This window comes from Littorina saxatilis, linkage group LG10 (genome assembly GCF_037325665.1).
Source record: "Littorina saxatilis isolate snail1 linkage group LG10, US_GU_Lsax_2.0, whole genome shotgun sequence".
NCBI lineage: Eukaryota > Metazoa > Mollusca > Gastropoda > Littorinimorpha > Littorinidae > Littorina > Littorina saxatilis.
Genome location: NC_090254.1, coordinates 7,617,803 through 7,631,042, shown reverse-complemented (window position 1 = coordinate 7,631,042; position 13,240 = coordinate 7,617,803). Strand labels below are relative to the sequence as shown.

Sequence of the window (13,240 nt, the reverse complement as noted above, 5' to 3'; positions counted from 1 at the left end):
CCCATATTGGTTGGGACTAGAAAGAATTTACCCGATGCTACCCAGCATGTCGTAAGAGGCGACTAACGGTTCTGTTTCTTCTCTTCTTTTGTCTTATTTCTGCCTTACCAGTCCTTTCACCTATATTTCCTTCCAAGAAAACTCTCCCTACTATTCCCTGCAGTTTTCCAATTCTTTTCTTGTTGTCTTATTTCTCCTGACTGGATCCATCACCTTTATTTCTTTTACCAAAAGTCTTCTTTTCCACATCCTTATTTCTCTGCATCCCGCATGTCGTAAGAGGCGACTAACGGATTGTGTTTCTCCTTTTACCCTTGTTTAGTGGTTCTTGTATAGAATATGGTCAGTGTTTGTAAAGATTTTGGTCATGCAGTGTGTGGGAAATGTTTGGTCCTTTGTACTGGAAACTTGCGTTCTCCCAGTAAGGTCATATGTTGTGCTACGTTGCAGCCCAAGTAAAAAAGTACCACACTATGTACTATAGTATACTATAGTAAAAGTACTATGGTATACTATAGTTTACTATAGTACAAGTACTATGGTACATTGAATTGTACTATGGTATACTATAGTTTACTATAGTACAAGTACTATGGTACATTGAATTGTACTATGGTGTACCATAGTTTACTGTAGTACTAGTACTATAGTAAACTATAGTACAAAAAGTACCATAGTACAATACATTAGTGTGTACTATAGTACATTGTGGTACATGTACTATAGTAAACTATAGTACAGTTAAATGTACTATAGTATTTTGGTCACTTTTTTGCAAAAATGTACTCTAGTAAACTATAGTTTACTATAGTAAACTCTAGTTTACTAGAGTACATGTACTATAGTTTACTAGAGTAAAATGTAGTACAGCGTGGTATTTTGGTCATAGTACATTTGTACTATAGTACTTGTACTATAGTTTACTATAGTACAGCGTGGTACTTTTGGCATGGTAGATTTGTACTATAGTACTTTCACTATAGTTTACTATAGTACAGTGTGGTACTTGTGTTGCTGTATATTTTGTACTATAGTACTTTTACTGTAGTTTACTATAGTATACTGCAGTACTTTCTTGAAAAAGTACCATAGCCTTAAAAATTACACTGGATGTAAATGTGGCCCCAATTTTTGCTGAATCAATTGTGTTGTGTGAATTGAATGTGTGTGTGCACGATCAGGCCACTCGCTGCTGTCAATCTGTCACATTTGGTAGGAAAGTAAAGGTTCATCACATGTTTTAAATTTTATTTTTATTTTTCGGCAGAGCATTAATAGTCAAACTTATGTAAGAACATTTTAAAATATCCACTAACATGTAAAAGACAATTAAATAATAATTTTAAAAAAGGTGTCCATCTTGCACAGTGAGTAACCAAGCTGTTGATTTTTGGTAAATGTCCCAATGCAGAAACAGTTTTAATGCAATTTTTTATAACCCTGTTAACCAGAACAAGTAACAATAAAATGCACGAAACAGATTTATTATAGCAGTAGCACTCTTCTTTGTGGGAATTCATCTTTAGCACAACACATATTTTATCAAAATTATCTCCCCTACAGCCAAGTTAAATTTCTATGATTAGCTTTGAAAGTGACCATGCCTACATCAGTACATGAAAACTCTGTGAACAATCAAAGGAGACAATGATTGTCCCTATTATTGACCGGAACTCTACCCCAATCTGAACTTGAATAATGCAAACTATCAAGCTGACTTGATGTCATCTAACCCTGTATGTGTGTGACCTTACACAGATAAAGTTATTGAGTTACTTTCTTTCTTTATTTGGTGTTTAACGTCGTTTTCAACCATTCAAGGTTATATCGCGATGGGGAAAGGGGGGAGATGGGATAGAGCCACTTGTCAATTGTTTCTTGTTCACAAAAGCACTAATCAAAAATTTGCTCTAGGGGCTTGCAACGTAGTACAATATATGACCTTACTGGGAGAATGCAAGTTTCCAGTACAAAGGACTTAACATTTCTTACATACTGCTTGACTAAAATCTTTACAAAAATTGACTATATTCTATACAAGAAACACTTAAAACCATATGTACTCGATGACTATACACGCTAATTGCTTTACCAACAGCTGGAGACATGCTAAATTAAGTTCCCTGCAAGATATTGTGGTCTAGGACCCCTTAAATGTTGAGATATTTGAATTTTTATTTTGATCTAGATCGTCCTATTTATAGATTTGCCAACAGAGGGAACGTTGACGCAAGGGAAATAACTCCGCGTCTTTGTTGACATCCTCACTTTTTCAGAGGCTAGAACAAGCTGTAATGCATGTATATGGTCCGCGCATGGCGACATATCGTCATTACATGGTCTTATGGTGCGTTTGACATCGATTATGGGCAAACTACACTTTGTAAACACGGGAGCGCGTACATATGCCTTTAACAAGGGTAAAAGGAGAAACAGAATCCGTTAGTCGCCTCTTACGACATGCTGGGGAGCATCGGGTAGATTCTTCCCCTTAACCCGCGGGGGGTTATTGAGTTACAACGATCTTGCTTCAAACACATTCAAAATAATACCATTTCTCTGTTATTATTATTATTTTCTGTGAACTTAAAAGTTTATGAGGGTCAATTTTACATGGGTCACATCTACAGGTCATCCAACTTCAATAGCCTGTAAAGTATCAAAAATCTAGCTTTCAAAACATTTCAGAAAAATAAGAACACATGCTTTCGCAACACATCCTTGATATTTGTCAAAAATGTGGTTTTGAAAAAATGCCAAATGTGGTCATGTTTGAAATTGATCAAACCATAGCAGTATGTTAACTTTGTAAAGTCTATCCCGAAAACCATCCAAGAAAACAACAATGTTCAATTCTGTCTACCCATTGTAAGTCAGCCTAATTATGCTCCCCATCAGTGACATTCTCCTGACCTGGTGAGTCAAAACTCACTAAATGTCCAATGGAGAGTTTTCAGCATGCAACCAGAAAGTATATAGTGTGGCGTTATGTCCCTTTTTTTCAAAACAGGGTTATATATGTGGCAATAATCACATGAAATGTTCTCTGTCCTCCACATCTGTTTGATTTGTGATTGGTGTCCAGATTATTTGCTACAGGCATCTGATTAAGTTTATTGTAGCTGCTGTCCGGTTCCCTTTGCCAGTGATATCTGCTTTCCTGTTCTGTAACTTGTATTCATGTTCGCCGATGGCACCCGCTGAATAGTTTTGGTTGTTCTCCAATGGCATCTAGCTAGCTGCTTTGACGTCTGTAAGTGGTATCAAGGTCCTTCACCATGCAGTCATCTGCTGGAAGTGAACAGGAGGCTCTCTTGCTTATGACACCCACACCAGAGCATGGAATGAAACCTGCAATGACACAGCAGTATGACTGAGAAAGCATGCAGACTGAAGCAAAGAGGGCCAAACTTTAAGAGAATGATAATGAAACCTAACTTAAAGTGCCGTGGCTTTTAGTGCATATATATCTAACTTTTAAAAGTTGTGTCCGTCTCTGTGTGTATCATGATGACTAAAGGCTCCGAAACAGCTGCACCGACTGAGACGGTGGTGGGGGTTTGAAACGTGCTGGTGCGTGTATGATTGTGCTTGCGTGTGTGCAGGCATGAATGTCTTTGTCAGTATGTGTGTGTGTGTGTGTGTGTGTGTGTGTGTGTGTGTGTGTGTGTGTGTGTGTGTGTGTGTGTGTGTGTGTGTGTGTGTGTGTGTGTGTGTGTGTGTGAATTTATGAATACAATTGAAGGCACAGTAAGCCTCCCGTAAACCATCACAGATACGGTCAGGCTTTTACACACAGACTACAGTACAAACACCCTTTCATTTAAACACTCACCGATTGAGAACATCCTAGGTGCCCTCCATAAAGAGCGAACTATTTTCAAATAATTTATTTTTGCGTGGTTTATCTTACCCCTGAGCCATCGTGAACCAGTCTGATCCAGTTTCCCTTTTTGACTCACATGCGAAGCAAAAGTGAGTCTATGTACTCACCCGAGTCGTCCGTCCGGACGTCCGGAAAACTTTAACGTTGGATATTTCTTGGACACTATTCAGTTTATTAGTACCAAATTTGGCAAGATGGTGTATGATGACAAGGCCCCAAAAAACATACATAGCATCTTGACCTTGCTTCAAGGTCAAGGTCGCAGGGGCCATAAATGTTGTCTAAAAAACAGCCATTTTTCTCATTTTTCCCATTTTCTCTGAAGTTTTTGAGATTGAATACCTCACCTATATATGATATATAGGGCAAAGTAAGCCACATCTTTTGATACCAGTTTGGTTTACCTTGCTTCAAGGTCAAGGTCACAGGAGCTCTTCAAAGTTGGATTGTATACATATTTTGAAGTGACCTTGACCCTGAACTATGGAAGATAACTGTTTCAAACTTAAAAGTTATTTGGGGCACATGTTATGCTTTTATCATGAGACACATTTGGTCACATATGATCAAGGTCAAGGTCACTTTGACCCTTATGAAATGTGACCAAAATAAGGTAGTGAACCACTAAAAGTGACCATATCTCATGGTAGAAAGAGCCAATAAGCACCATTGTACTTCCTATGTCTTGAATTAACAGCTTTGTGTTGCATGACCTTGACCTTGGGTCAAGGTCACATGTATTTTGGTAGGAAAAATGTGTAAAGCAGTTCTTAGTGTATGATGTCATTGCTAGGTTTAGTTATTTGACGTCAAGGTCATGTAAAGGGCAAGGTCAAGCATGTGAGTCGTATGGGCTTTGCCCTTCTTGTTTCACAATGTAGTCGTCAGTTAGTCATTTGAATGCGACTCCATGTGAGCTTATCTACAATAGCACGTTTTTATGCACGAAACAAACGGCTGTGGTTCACAAAAACTCTAGCGATGGTTTTTGACTGTTGAGAGGAACGGTGATACATGTATATGCATAAACCGCCGTCTGCTACGACCCTTGCGTGACCCTGCTTCCGGGCTTTTCTTTTTTCAAACTTTCACAACTTCGAATTGTACTGATCTTGTCTTGATAAAAAAAGAATTCTTTTATGATTAAAGAATGTTTGTGTGACAAGCTGTCAATTTATTATTTAGATTTTAAAAGTTAGGTCTAGCGCAAAAACGCACCACGGTCCAAAAACATTCTGATAATCATCGATCCACGGCTATCGCCAGTTTACATCGATAGAATGAGACCCGAAGGGAAGTAACTCATTTTTGACCTGAGTTCAATCGGCAAAATTAATTCTTTAAAAATTGCTCGCTCTTTACGTAGGGCACCTAGGATATTCCCGTTTGGTGAGCGTTCAAATGGAAGGGTGTTTGTACTGTGTGTAAAAGCCTGACAGTATCTGTGATGGTTTACGGGAGGCTTACTGTCCGGGCGTGATTTCCGGTATTGAATATTCATAACAGCCGTCCAGCACCAAAACGAGGCGCCATTGTTGTAGAGGACCAAGTCCACGAAAATAAATTCTTTGAAAATGTTTCACGCTCGACAGAAAGCAGCCAGGATGTTCCCGTTCGGTGAGCGTTCAAATGGAAGTATGCTTGTACTGTATGTAGACGCTCGGGGAGCTCTGTGATGGTTTACGGGAGGCTTACTGTGCCTTTAATGTATATACATCTATACACACCCAAGAAGATAAGGCGCTCAGCAGGTCTGCACTCATGTTGATCCATTATGTCGGAAACAGGCAGAATTGGATCCTCCACCCGACAGTCACTGAGCTACAGTGCTGCTCTCAGCTATAAGCAAGAGAAAGCAGCTTGAGTGTTTCATCGCATATAATTCCAGTGTTTGCATACTCCATAGCGATTAGCTGAAACTATTTAGCTAAAACATTAAACTATTATCAGTGGAATACCAAAGGGGTGGCATATGTCATCCAAAATATAAGGCAATTTAAAGTGTGATTGACGGGACAGAAGCGTTTCAATGATACAAATAGAGAACACTACATAGTCTACTGTGTGTTACTGGGTTTACACAAGTAAAAGTGAATATTTTTTCTTCTTCTGTTTCTTCGTTCATGGGCTTAAGACTCCCACGTTCACTCATGTGGATTTTTACGTGTATGGCCGCCATTCAGGCAGCATATGCCAATTTCGGGGGAGGCATGCTGGGTACTTTCGTGTTTCTATAACCCACCGAACTCCCACATGGTTTACAGGATCTTTTCCGTGCGCACTTGGTCTTGTGCTTGCGTGTACAATGCGCCCGTCGTGAATATTTCAATATTTGAAAAGCAGTAAGTGTAAATCTGGTGCCACACAGCAAGCCATGAAGTATTCTGTTTTCAATTCCTATGTACCGGAGAGATAACCCATGTAGTAACTAAACCATACACGCACATATGGGCATATCATTGAGGTCATGGCAAGCTGGTCTGGCAGGGACCTTATATATTCCACTGCTCATGATTACAAAGTCACAGATGCAAAGTCATTCTCGTAACACGTTTGGGCTTGCCATTTTCTCGCGAGTGTTTTGAGAATGAAGTTTGTCTCGGAGATTTTGCATAAGCAATGGAAAATGACATCCCTGACAGACATGTTGTTTGAACCAACCTCATTTACATGATAGACACGCCTGTGAAGAGATGGTTCATTTATCACATCATGACACATGGGTGGTATCTCTCAGGTAGGCAAAACAATATATATCTAAATGCACCAATTTACCTCAAGCACTCAGCAGGTCTGCACATATGTTGATCCATTAGGTCAAAAAACCACCAGAACTCGATATGTTGTCCTAAAGTCACAGATATAGTGGAACCCCCCAAGGATCCTGAAAAAATAATTAAAAATGAAGAGCCAACACTTGTACAAATTATCTGTCTTTGTACATACAAGCACATACACAAATAAATCTGCTTGCACTATGCTGGCTTTAGGCATGTGTAATAAAATTATTTTGGGGGAGCTTCTCGATTCAACCGGGAACTTTTGTTGTTGTCAAAAGCAATTTATGCCTCAAACATTCTCCCACTCTAAGACTGAACTATGCATTCAGTATGTGTTGATATCTGACTTAAACTCACAAAAATAACAAAGGCTAGTTTGTAAAAAGACACTTGTTTGTTTGTTTATTTGTTGCTTAACGTCCAGCCGACTACGCAGAGCCATATCAGGACGAGGAAGGGGGGGATGAAGGGGGCCACTTGTCAAGCGATTCCTGTTTACAAATGCACTAACCCATTACTTGTGTCCCAGCAGGCTTTAGTAAAACTAAATTAATACCTACTGGAAGATTACCAGTTTCCAGTATGTTAAAATAGGCTTAACCTATCTACTGCTGGACTTACATCAGAACACTAACAGATTAAACTATACATGAATCGCAAGACAAGCGGCAAGAGAAGAGATTTTTGGAAAAAATACAGGTGAATGAGCAAGAAGGCAGAAAAAGGAAAAGAATTCATGAAGAAAAAGAGAGCATGACAGGAAAGAGGAACCAAAAATCTACCTAACAGCAAACTAGAAAGCTCCTGCGGTTCCAAAAACAGGAGGGGCCTTTAATTTCATAACCGCAGTGCCCCACTGCGGGAGTAAAAAGACACTGATTTGAAAAGAAAATTTAAATTCAATTACATATTATTATGTATTATATAATCTGTTCTGGGGCTTTTTTCCAGGTCTTTTAAAAAAGGATGTTCACAAACAATAACAAACACATTTTCAATCCAATGAATGTTTGCAGCACTGTCAGCCGGACAGAAATGACAGTATGTTGACAAAGCCGTGATAAAAACATAACCTGCAGTCCTACCTTAGCGCAAAGAAGTATGAATGGTCTCTGTGTACTCTACAATCTCTGACTGTGGCCCTATGTAAAGGTCGAAAAGAGCTGGCTGTGCTTGGCCATTAAGAAAAATTTCAGTTAATTCAGATTTGTACAAGGAGAGCATAAAAGCATATATTCACAGCATGTATGTCTTGTTATTGCTATAGGTCTATATATCTATGCCACAATGACACAGCAAATACGTACATTCATACAGACATATTCATTTACTCATATAATTTAAATTATATAGCACCACAGGAATATGTTAATATCAAAATCTAATATGAAATTTCCTACACACACCCATGAAGTTCAAGCCCTAAGCAGTTCTGCACACATGTTGATCCAGGAGGTCCAAACACACCCTGCACTTGTTGTCCAACAGTCACTGCTCCAGTGAAACCCTCCATTTAGGACCCTGAAAGATATAACAAGTTCCATAAAGTGATACAAAACTCTTTGTTGTTGTCCTTATCTGCTGAAGGAGCACCTCCTGTCGCTTCACAGCATCTGTAACACAAGAGAGGACTGAGTATCCAGCCAGAAATTTCATGACTGTATTTTTATAATGATGATCAACAAAACTTTTTAGGGGCTTTTAAAATGATATGACAAATATAAAGTCAGATGCACTTCACCCATTGTTATACTTAAACATAGAACTAAGGCTTGCTCATACAGTGGAACTCCCCTTGTTAGACCTCAAAATATCTGAGAACAAGAAGGGCAAAGCCCATACGACTCACATGCTTTACACATTTTTCCTACCAAAATACATGTGACCTTGACCCAAGGTCAAGGTCATCCAAGGTCATGCAACACAAAGCTGTTAATTCAAGACATAGGAAGTACAATGGTGCTTATTGGCTCTTTCTACCATGAGATATGGTCACTTTTAGTGGTTCACTACCCTATTTTGGTCACATTTCATAAGGGTCAAAGTGACCTTGACCTTGATCATATGTGACCAAATGTGTCTCATGATGAAAGCATAACATGTGCCCCACATAATTTTTAAGTTTGAAACAGTTATCTTCCATAGTTCAGGGTCAAGGTCACTTCAAAATATGTATACAATCCAACTTTGAAGAGCTCCTGTGACCTTGACCTTGAAGCAAGGTAAACCAAACTGGTATCAAAAGATGGGGCTTACTTTGCCCTATATATCATATATAGGTGAGGTATTGAATCTCAAAAACTTCAGAGAAAATGGGAAAAATGTGAAAAATAGCTGGTTTTTAGGCAACATTTATGGCCCCTGCGACCTTGACCTTGAAGCAAGGTCAAGATGCTATGTATGTTTTTTGGGGCCTTGTCATTATACACCATCTTGCCAAATTTGGTACTGATAGACTGAATAGTGTCCAAGAAATATCCAACGTTAAAGTTTTCCGGACGGACGGACGACTCGGGTGAGTACATAGACTCACTTTTGCTTCGCATGTGAGTCAAAAATAGGCCTTAAAAAGGACCCCTGGGTGTCTTAAAAAGGCCGTTGATTGATGATTCACAAAGGTTATTCACAGAAAATATGAAAAAAGCAAGGTCCTAAAAGGGAGTGTGTCTTTAAGTGTGTGTGTCTGTCTGTGCATCACAATTAAGGGCTAAACAAAAACAAACACACACCCAAGAAAAGCAAAATTTGTTTGAAAATTTGATCAAACTCCAAGACAGTGAATCAAACAAGAAATGTCCATCACTGATTCAGACGCAGTTTATATTTGAATGTATGTGTGTGTGTTGCAAACATTACACAAAAGTGGATCATAAATACCAAATTCAGCTAATGCTAGTACCGTATTGCAAATTACATTAAATTTGAAATGAAATTTTATAATTTGTTGTTAATAATTTACTTACTGGTTAAAGAGTACAACTTTTCACAATTTCAGCACAGAGAATGGAATCCTTGGTGTCTGCTTCCTTTTCTATCTGAATGACTCATTGGTACAGCCATCTGTCATCACCCTGCCGACTGTTTTTTTTGACCTGGAGTCCAGAAGCTTCCCCACCAACTCAGGCAGTTTTGTTTTTCACTAAAAGTAAAAGAATAAAGGTCAAATAGATTTGCACAAAGGAATAAAAAGAGGTTTTCTAGTAATCCAAATAAAGCATGCAGAAATAAAAACACAAAAAGTAACATCAAACAGTTTTGCCTCTTGTGCCCCCAAGACACTGGAATAATTACAGGCCACCAGATAGGCCGTCCATCACTGAAAGTGAACAGAAAAACTTGATGTTTAAATATGTGTGTGTGTGTCAGTGTGTGTGTGTGTCAGTGTGTGTGTGTGTCAGTGTGTGTGTGTGTGTGTTATAGTTTTTATAGTTTGCCCATAATCGATGTCAAACGCACCATAAGACCATGTAATGACGATATGTCGCCATGCGCGGACCATATACATGCATTACAGATTGTTCTAGCCTCTGAAAAAGTGAGGATGTCAACAAAGACACGGAGTTATTTCCCTTGCGTCAACGTTCCCTCTGTTGGCAAATCTATAAATAGGACGATCTAGATCAAAATAAAAATTCAAATATCTCAACATTTAAGGGGTCCTAGACCACAATATCTTGCAGAGAACTTAATTTAGCATGTCTCCAGCTGTTGGTAAAGCAATTAGCGTGTATAGTCATTGAGTACATATGACTTTAAGACAAGAGTTTAAAATGTCACTTACTTGTCCCTGTCAGTGTAAACTTTCAGCACAAAGAAGAATGGAAACATTGGTGTTTTTGTCGGTTCCGTTCCAATTGAATGATTTGGTACAGCCATGCCATCAAGTTGATCAACCAGCTCACTGTTCCTGTTACCAGTTCAACCTCTTTTCCACATTGCCGACAGATTTTTAATCTGAAAAAGTCATGTATACATGTTTTCAAAATGGGAATTTACAAGTAAACAGTTAACGAAATAGTCCGCTTCTGTCACGTACTCCCCACGAACACCGCTATACGTGGGGCAGCCAGATCCAGATAGAATCAACAAACAAGTAAAACTCAAAGTAAAAACATCAAACTCAAACTCAAAGAGAAAAAAACCAACCAGACGGCCCAATGGTCACTGTAATTGTATCAGATTCAGATTCTCACAATGGTATAAACTTTGCAAATCTCAAAAATAGTCGGATACGGGTAGTGACAGTGATAGTGAAAAAGAGTTGTGGGAGCTGTAAAGAATAATTATACGTACTCCTCACTCGATAGTCGATGACTTGGCAGTTACAGTTGCAAATCACTCGATAACTCCTGAGCGAATCTGGATACGATTACGTGGAAAACTCTTGAAGGCTTCCTTCTCAGTCCAGATCCATCTTCTGCTCTCTGAATTATGGTTACACTCTCTTGGTGGGTTCCTTTCGTGATGTTGTAGCCCGCTTTTTTCCAATCTCCCTGGTGCAAACTCTTTCTTGTGAGTTGAAGTTCGTTCGTTGAAAATCAGTTACTAGTGCTGTCCCTTGATTTACTTCGGAGTGGTCTCCTCTTCGATTTTAAAGGGACATAACTCTCGCATGCTAACCCTTTCTTCGTATCGAAAGTAGCCGGCTCAGTTTGTTTTTGTTTTTGTTTGGTCTTGTGTTTGATGACTTTGCTTGTCCAATATTTTATGTATATATATACTCAACCAAAACTTAAATGTTTTTACTAGCTATTCAATTGTATGAGTTACAGTTCCTTTTAGGTACTGCTCTGTTCATTTTAGCATGTGCATGGATAAGCAACGCACACAAGTGTGTGTGTGTGTGTGTGTGTGTGTGTGTGTGTGTGACGGTGTGTGAGTTTACGCAGTATGTGTGTGTATGGGGGATGTGTGTGTGGGGGGATGTGGGGGTATATATATGTGTGTGTGTGTGAGTGTGTGTGTGTGTGTGTGTGTGTGTGTGTGTGTGTGTGTGTGTGTGTGTGTGTGTGTTTCGGTAAGCGAATGTCAGCGGTTTGTGTGTGTGCATGCGTGTGGGCGTGAGTGCGGCATGTGCGTGTGCGTGCGTGTGTGTGTGTGGGTGTGCAGTCTTTTGCTTACGTTTACAATTATTCTCTGTATATGTTCCAAGGCAGGGTGGACTAGGCAAAGAGGAGAGAGGGGGGGGGGGGGGTTGCCAGTGGTGGTCCAGGAGGATGTTGAATTTGTTCCCCCTGGCGGGGTCAAGGGGCAGAGCCCCTTGTGGGGGTCAGGGGGCTTTTTGCCCCCTGAAGCTGATGGGTAGGTCATATTCTGAGATAGGAAAATGGTCGCTCCTTGCATGAAACGGCATAAAATAAACAATAATAAAAAATGTTTTAAATAAGTGAGGTACATGTTTAGGCTAGGGGGGGGGGGGGGTTGCGCAACCCCCATAACCCCCCCCCCCCCCCCCCCGGTTGTCCGGCCCTGCAAGGACAGGTTGGAAGATGAGGCTAAGCCTAAAACCTTTATCCTGACGTAATAATATCCTCTCTCTCTCTCTCCCTCCCTCTCTCTCCCTCTCTCTCTCTCTCTCTCTCTCTCTCTCTCTCTCTCTCTCTCTCTCTCTCTGTTAAGCATTCGATGTGTACATATTCTATAACTTTTTTTTTTAAATCTCATATTGTGTGTGTGTGTGTGTGTGGGGGGGTGTGTGTGTGTGTGTGGGGGTGTGAATGTCCGTGTATATGATGTGATTAGAATAGGGGAGCCTCTCTGCATGGGTGAAAAAACACTTGTTTGTAATGCTTGTATGCCACAACGCTCTCTCTGTCTCTCTCTGTCTCTCTCTCTCTCTCTCTCTCTCTCTCTCTCTCTCTCTCTCTCTCTCTCTCTCTCTCTCTCTTTCTCTCTCTCTCTCTCAAATTATTTAAAATGAAACAATATTGTACACACAGCAAACTTCAGTCAACTTCAGGTCAAACCAAGAACTTTGCACTTGATCCTACATGAAGAATTATTTTGGCAAACGTTAAATTTAACATAAAAAAGGTATTGTTTCAAAATTTCACTGCAGACCATTTTACTAAGCGTTTCGGGCGGGCGGGAAATAGCTCAGTCGGTAGCGGCGCTGTCTATAAAACCAGTTGTCGCAATCGGCATAGGTTCGATCCCCACGTTCGGCGAGGGATTTATTTCCCAGAGTCAACATCGTGCAGACTCTCCTCGGTGGCCGCATGCACACGATAAAGAACCCAAGTTCACAGCGAAAGTGTCAGGGCTCGGAAACATGAATACACGCATGCAGGAAACAAAATGTGTGGGTATCGCCGTATACTGTATGGCAGCTCGCTTTCCCCATGGAGAAAGCAGCCCGAATTTCCATGAGGGCAACCTCACAGGACTATATAAAATCTTATCCTTATCGTAACCTTATCCTTTAACTTTTAAAGCAATTGTTAAATTCTCTTTTGAAAACTTTTTTGTGAGAAGCGTTCCAAGGTAACGTTAATGAAATATTAATTTCACATTTGATGCTAACTGTTTACAAAAAACTAACTATACAGTTTATGTACATCTTACGTTACAAAAG

At 39.8% G+C, this 13,240-nt stretch overlaps 1 protein-coding gene and 1 long non-coding RNA gene across 5 annotated transcripts in view; one reads left to right on the top strand and one right to left on the bottom strand.

Annotated features, from left to right (window-relative positions):
• Positions 1 to 259, top strand: part of LOC138979180 (heparanase-like) — a 9,273-nt gene extending 9,014 nt beyond the window's left edge. Inside the window, exon 9 of the mRNA XM_070351979.1 lies at positions 1 to 259. This exon is cut by the window's left edge and continues 144 nt beyond it. Coding sequence (XP_070208080.1) covers positions 1 to 66 — 66 coding nt within the window. The 3' untranslated portion in view covers positions 67 to 259.
• Positions 260 to 1,234: 975 nt separating this feature from the next.
• On the bottom strand, positions 1,235 to 11,379 carry LOC138978072 (uncharacterized). Of its 4 annotated transcripts, XR_011459570.1 has the most exons (7): positions 10,960 to 11,362; positions 10,448 to 10,620; positions 9,630 to 9,805; positions 8,073 to 8,187; positions 6,662 to 6,770; positions 5,614 to 5,725; positions 1,235 to 3,351 (listed from the first exon to the last, which is right to left on the bottom strand). It is a non-coding gene; the product is annotated as an uncharacterized lncRNA (long non-coding RNA). The 4 variants fall into 4 exon arrangements; XR_011459569.1 differs by having other exon boundaries at positions 8,073 to 9,805; positions 10,960 to 11,379; XR_011459572.1 differs by lacking the exon at positions 9,630 to 9,805 and having other exon boundaries at positions 10,960 to 11,360.
• Between the last annotated feature and the right edge of the window lie 1,861 nt (positions 11,380 to 13,240).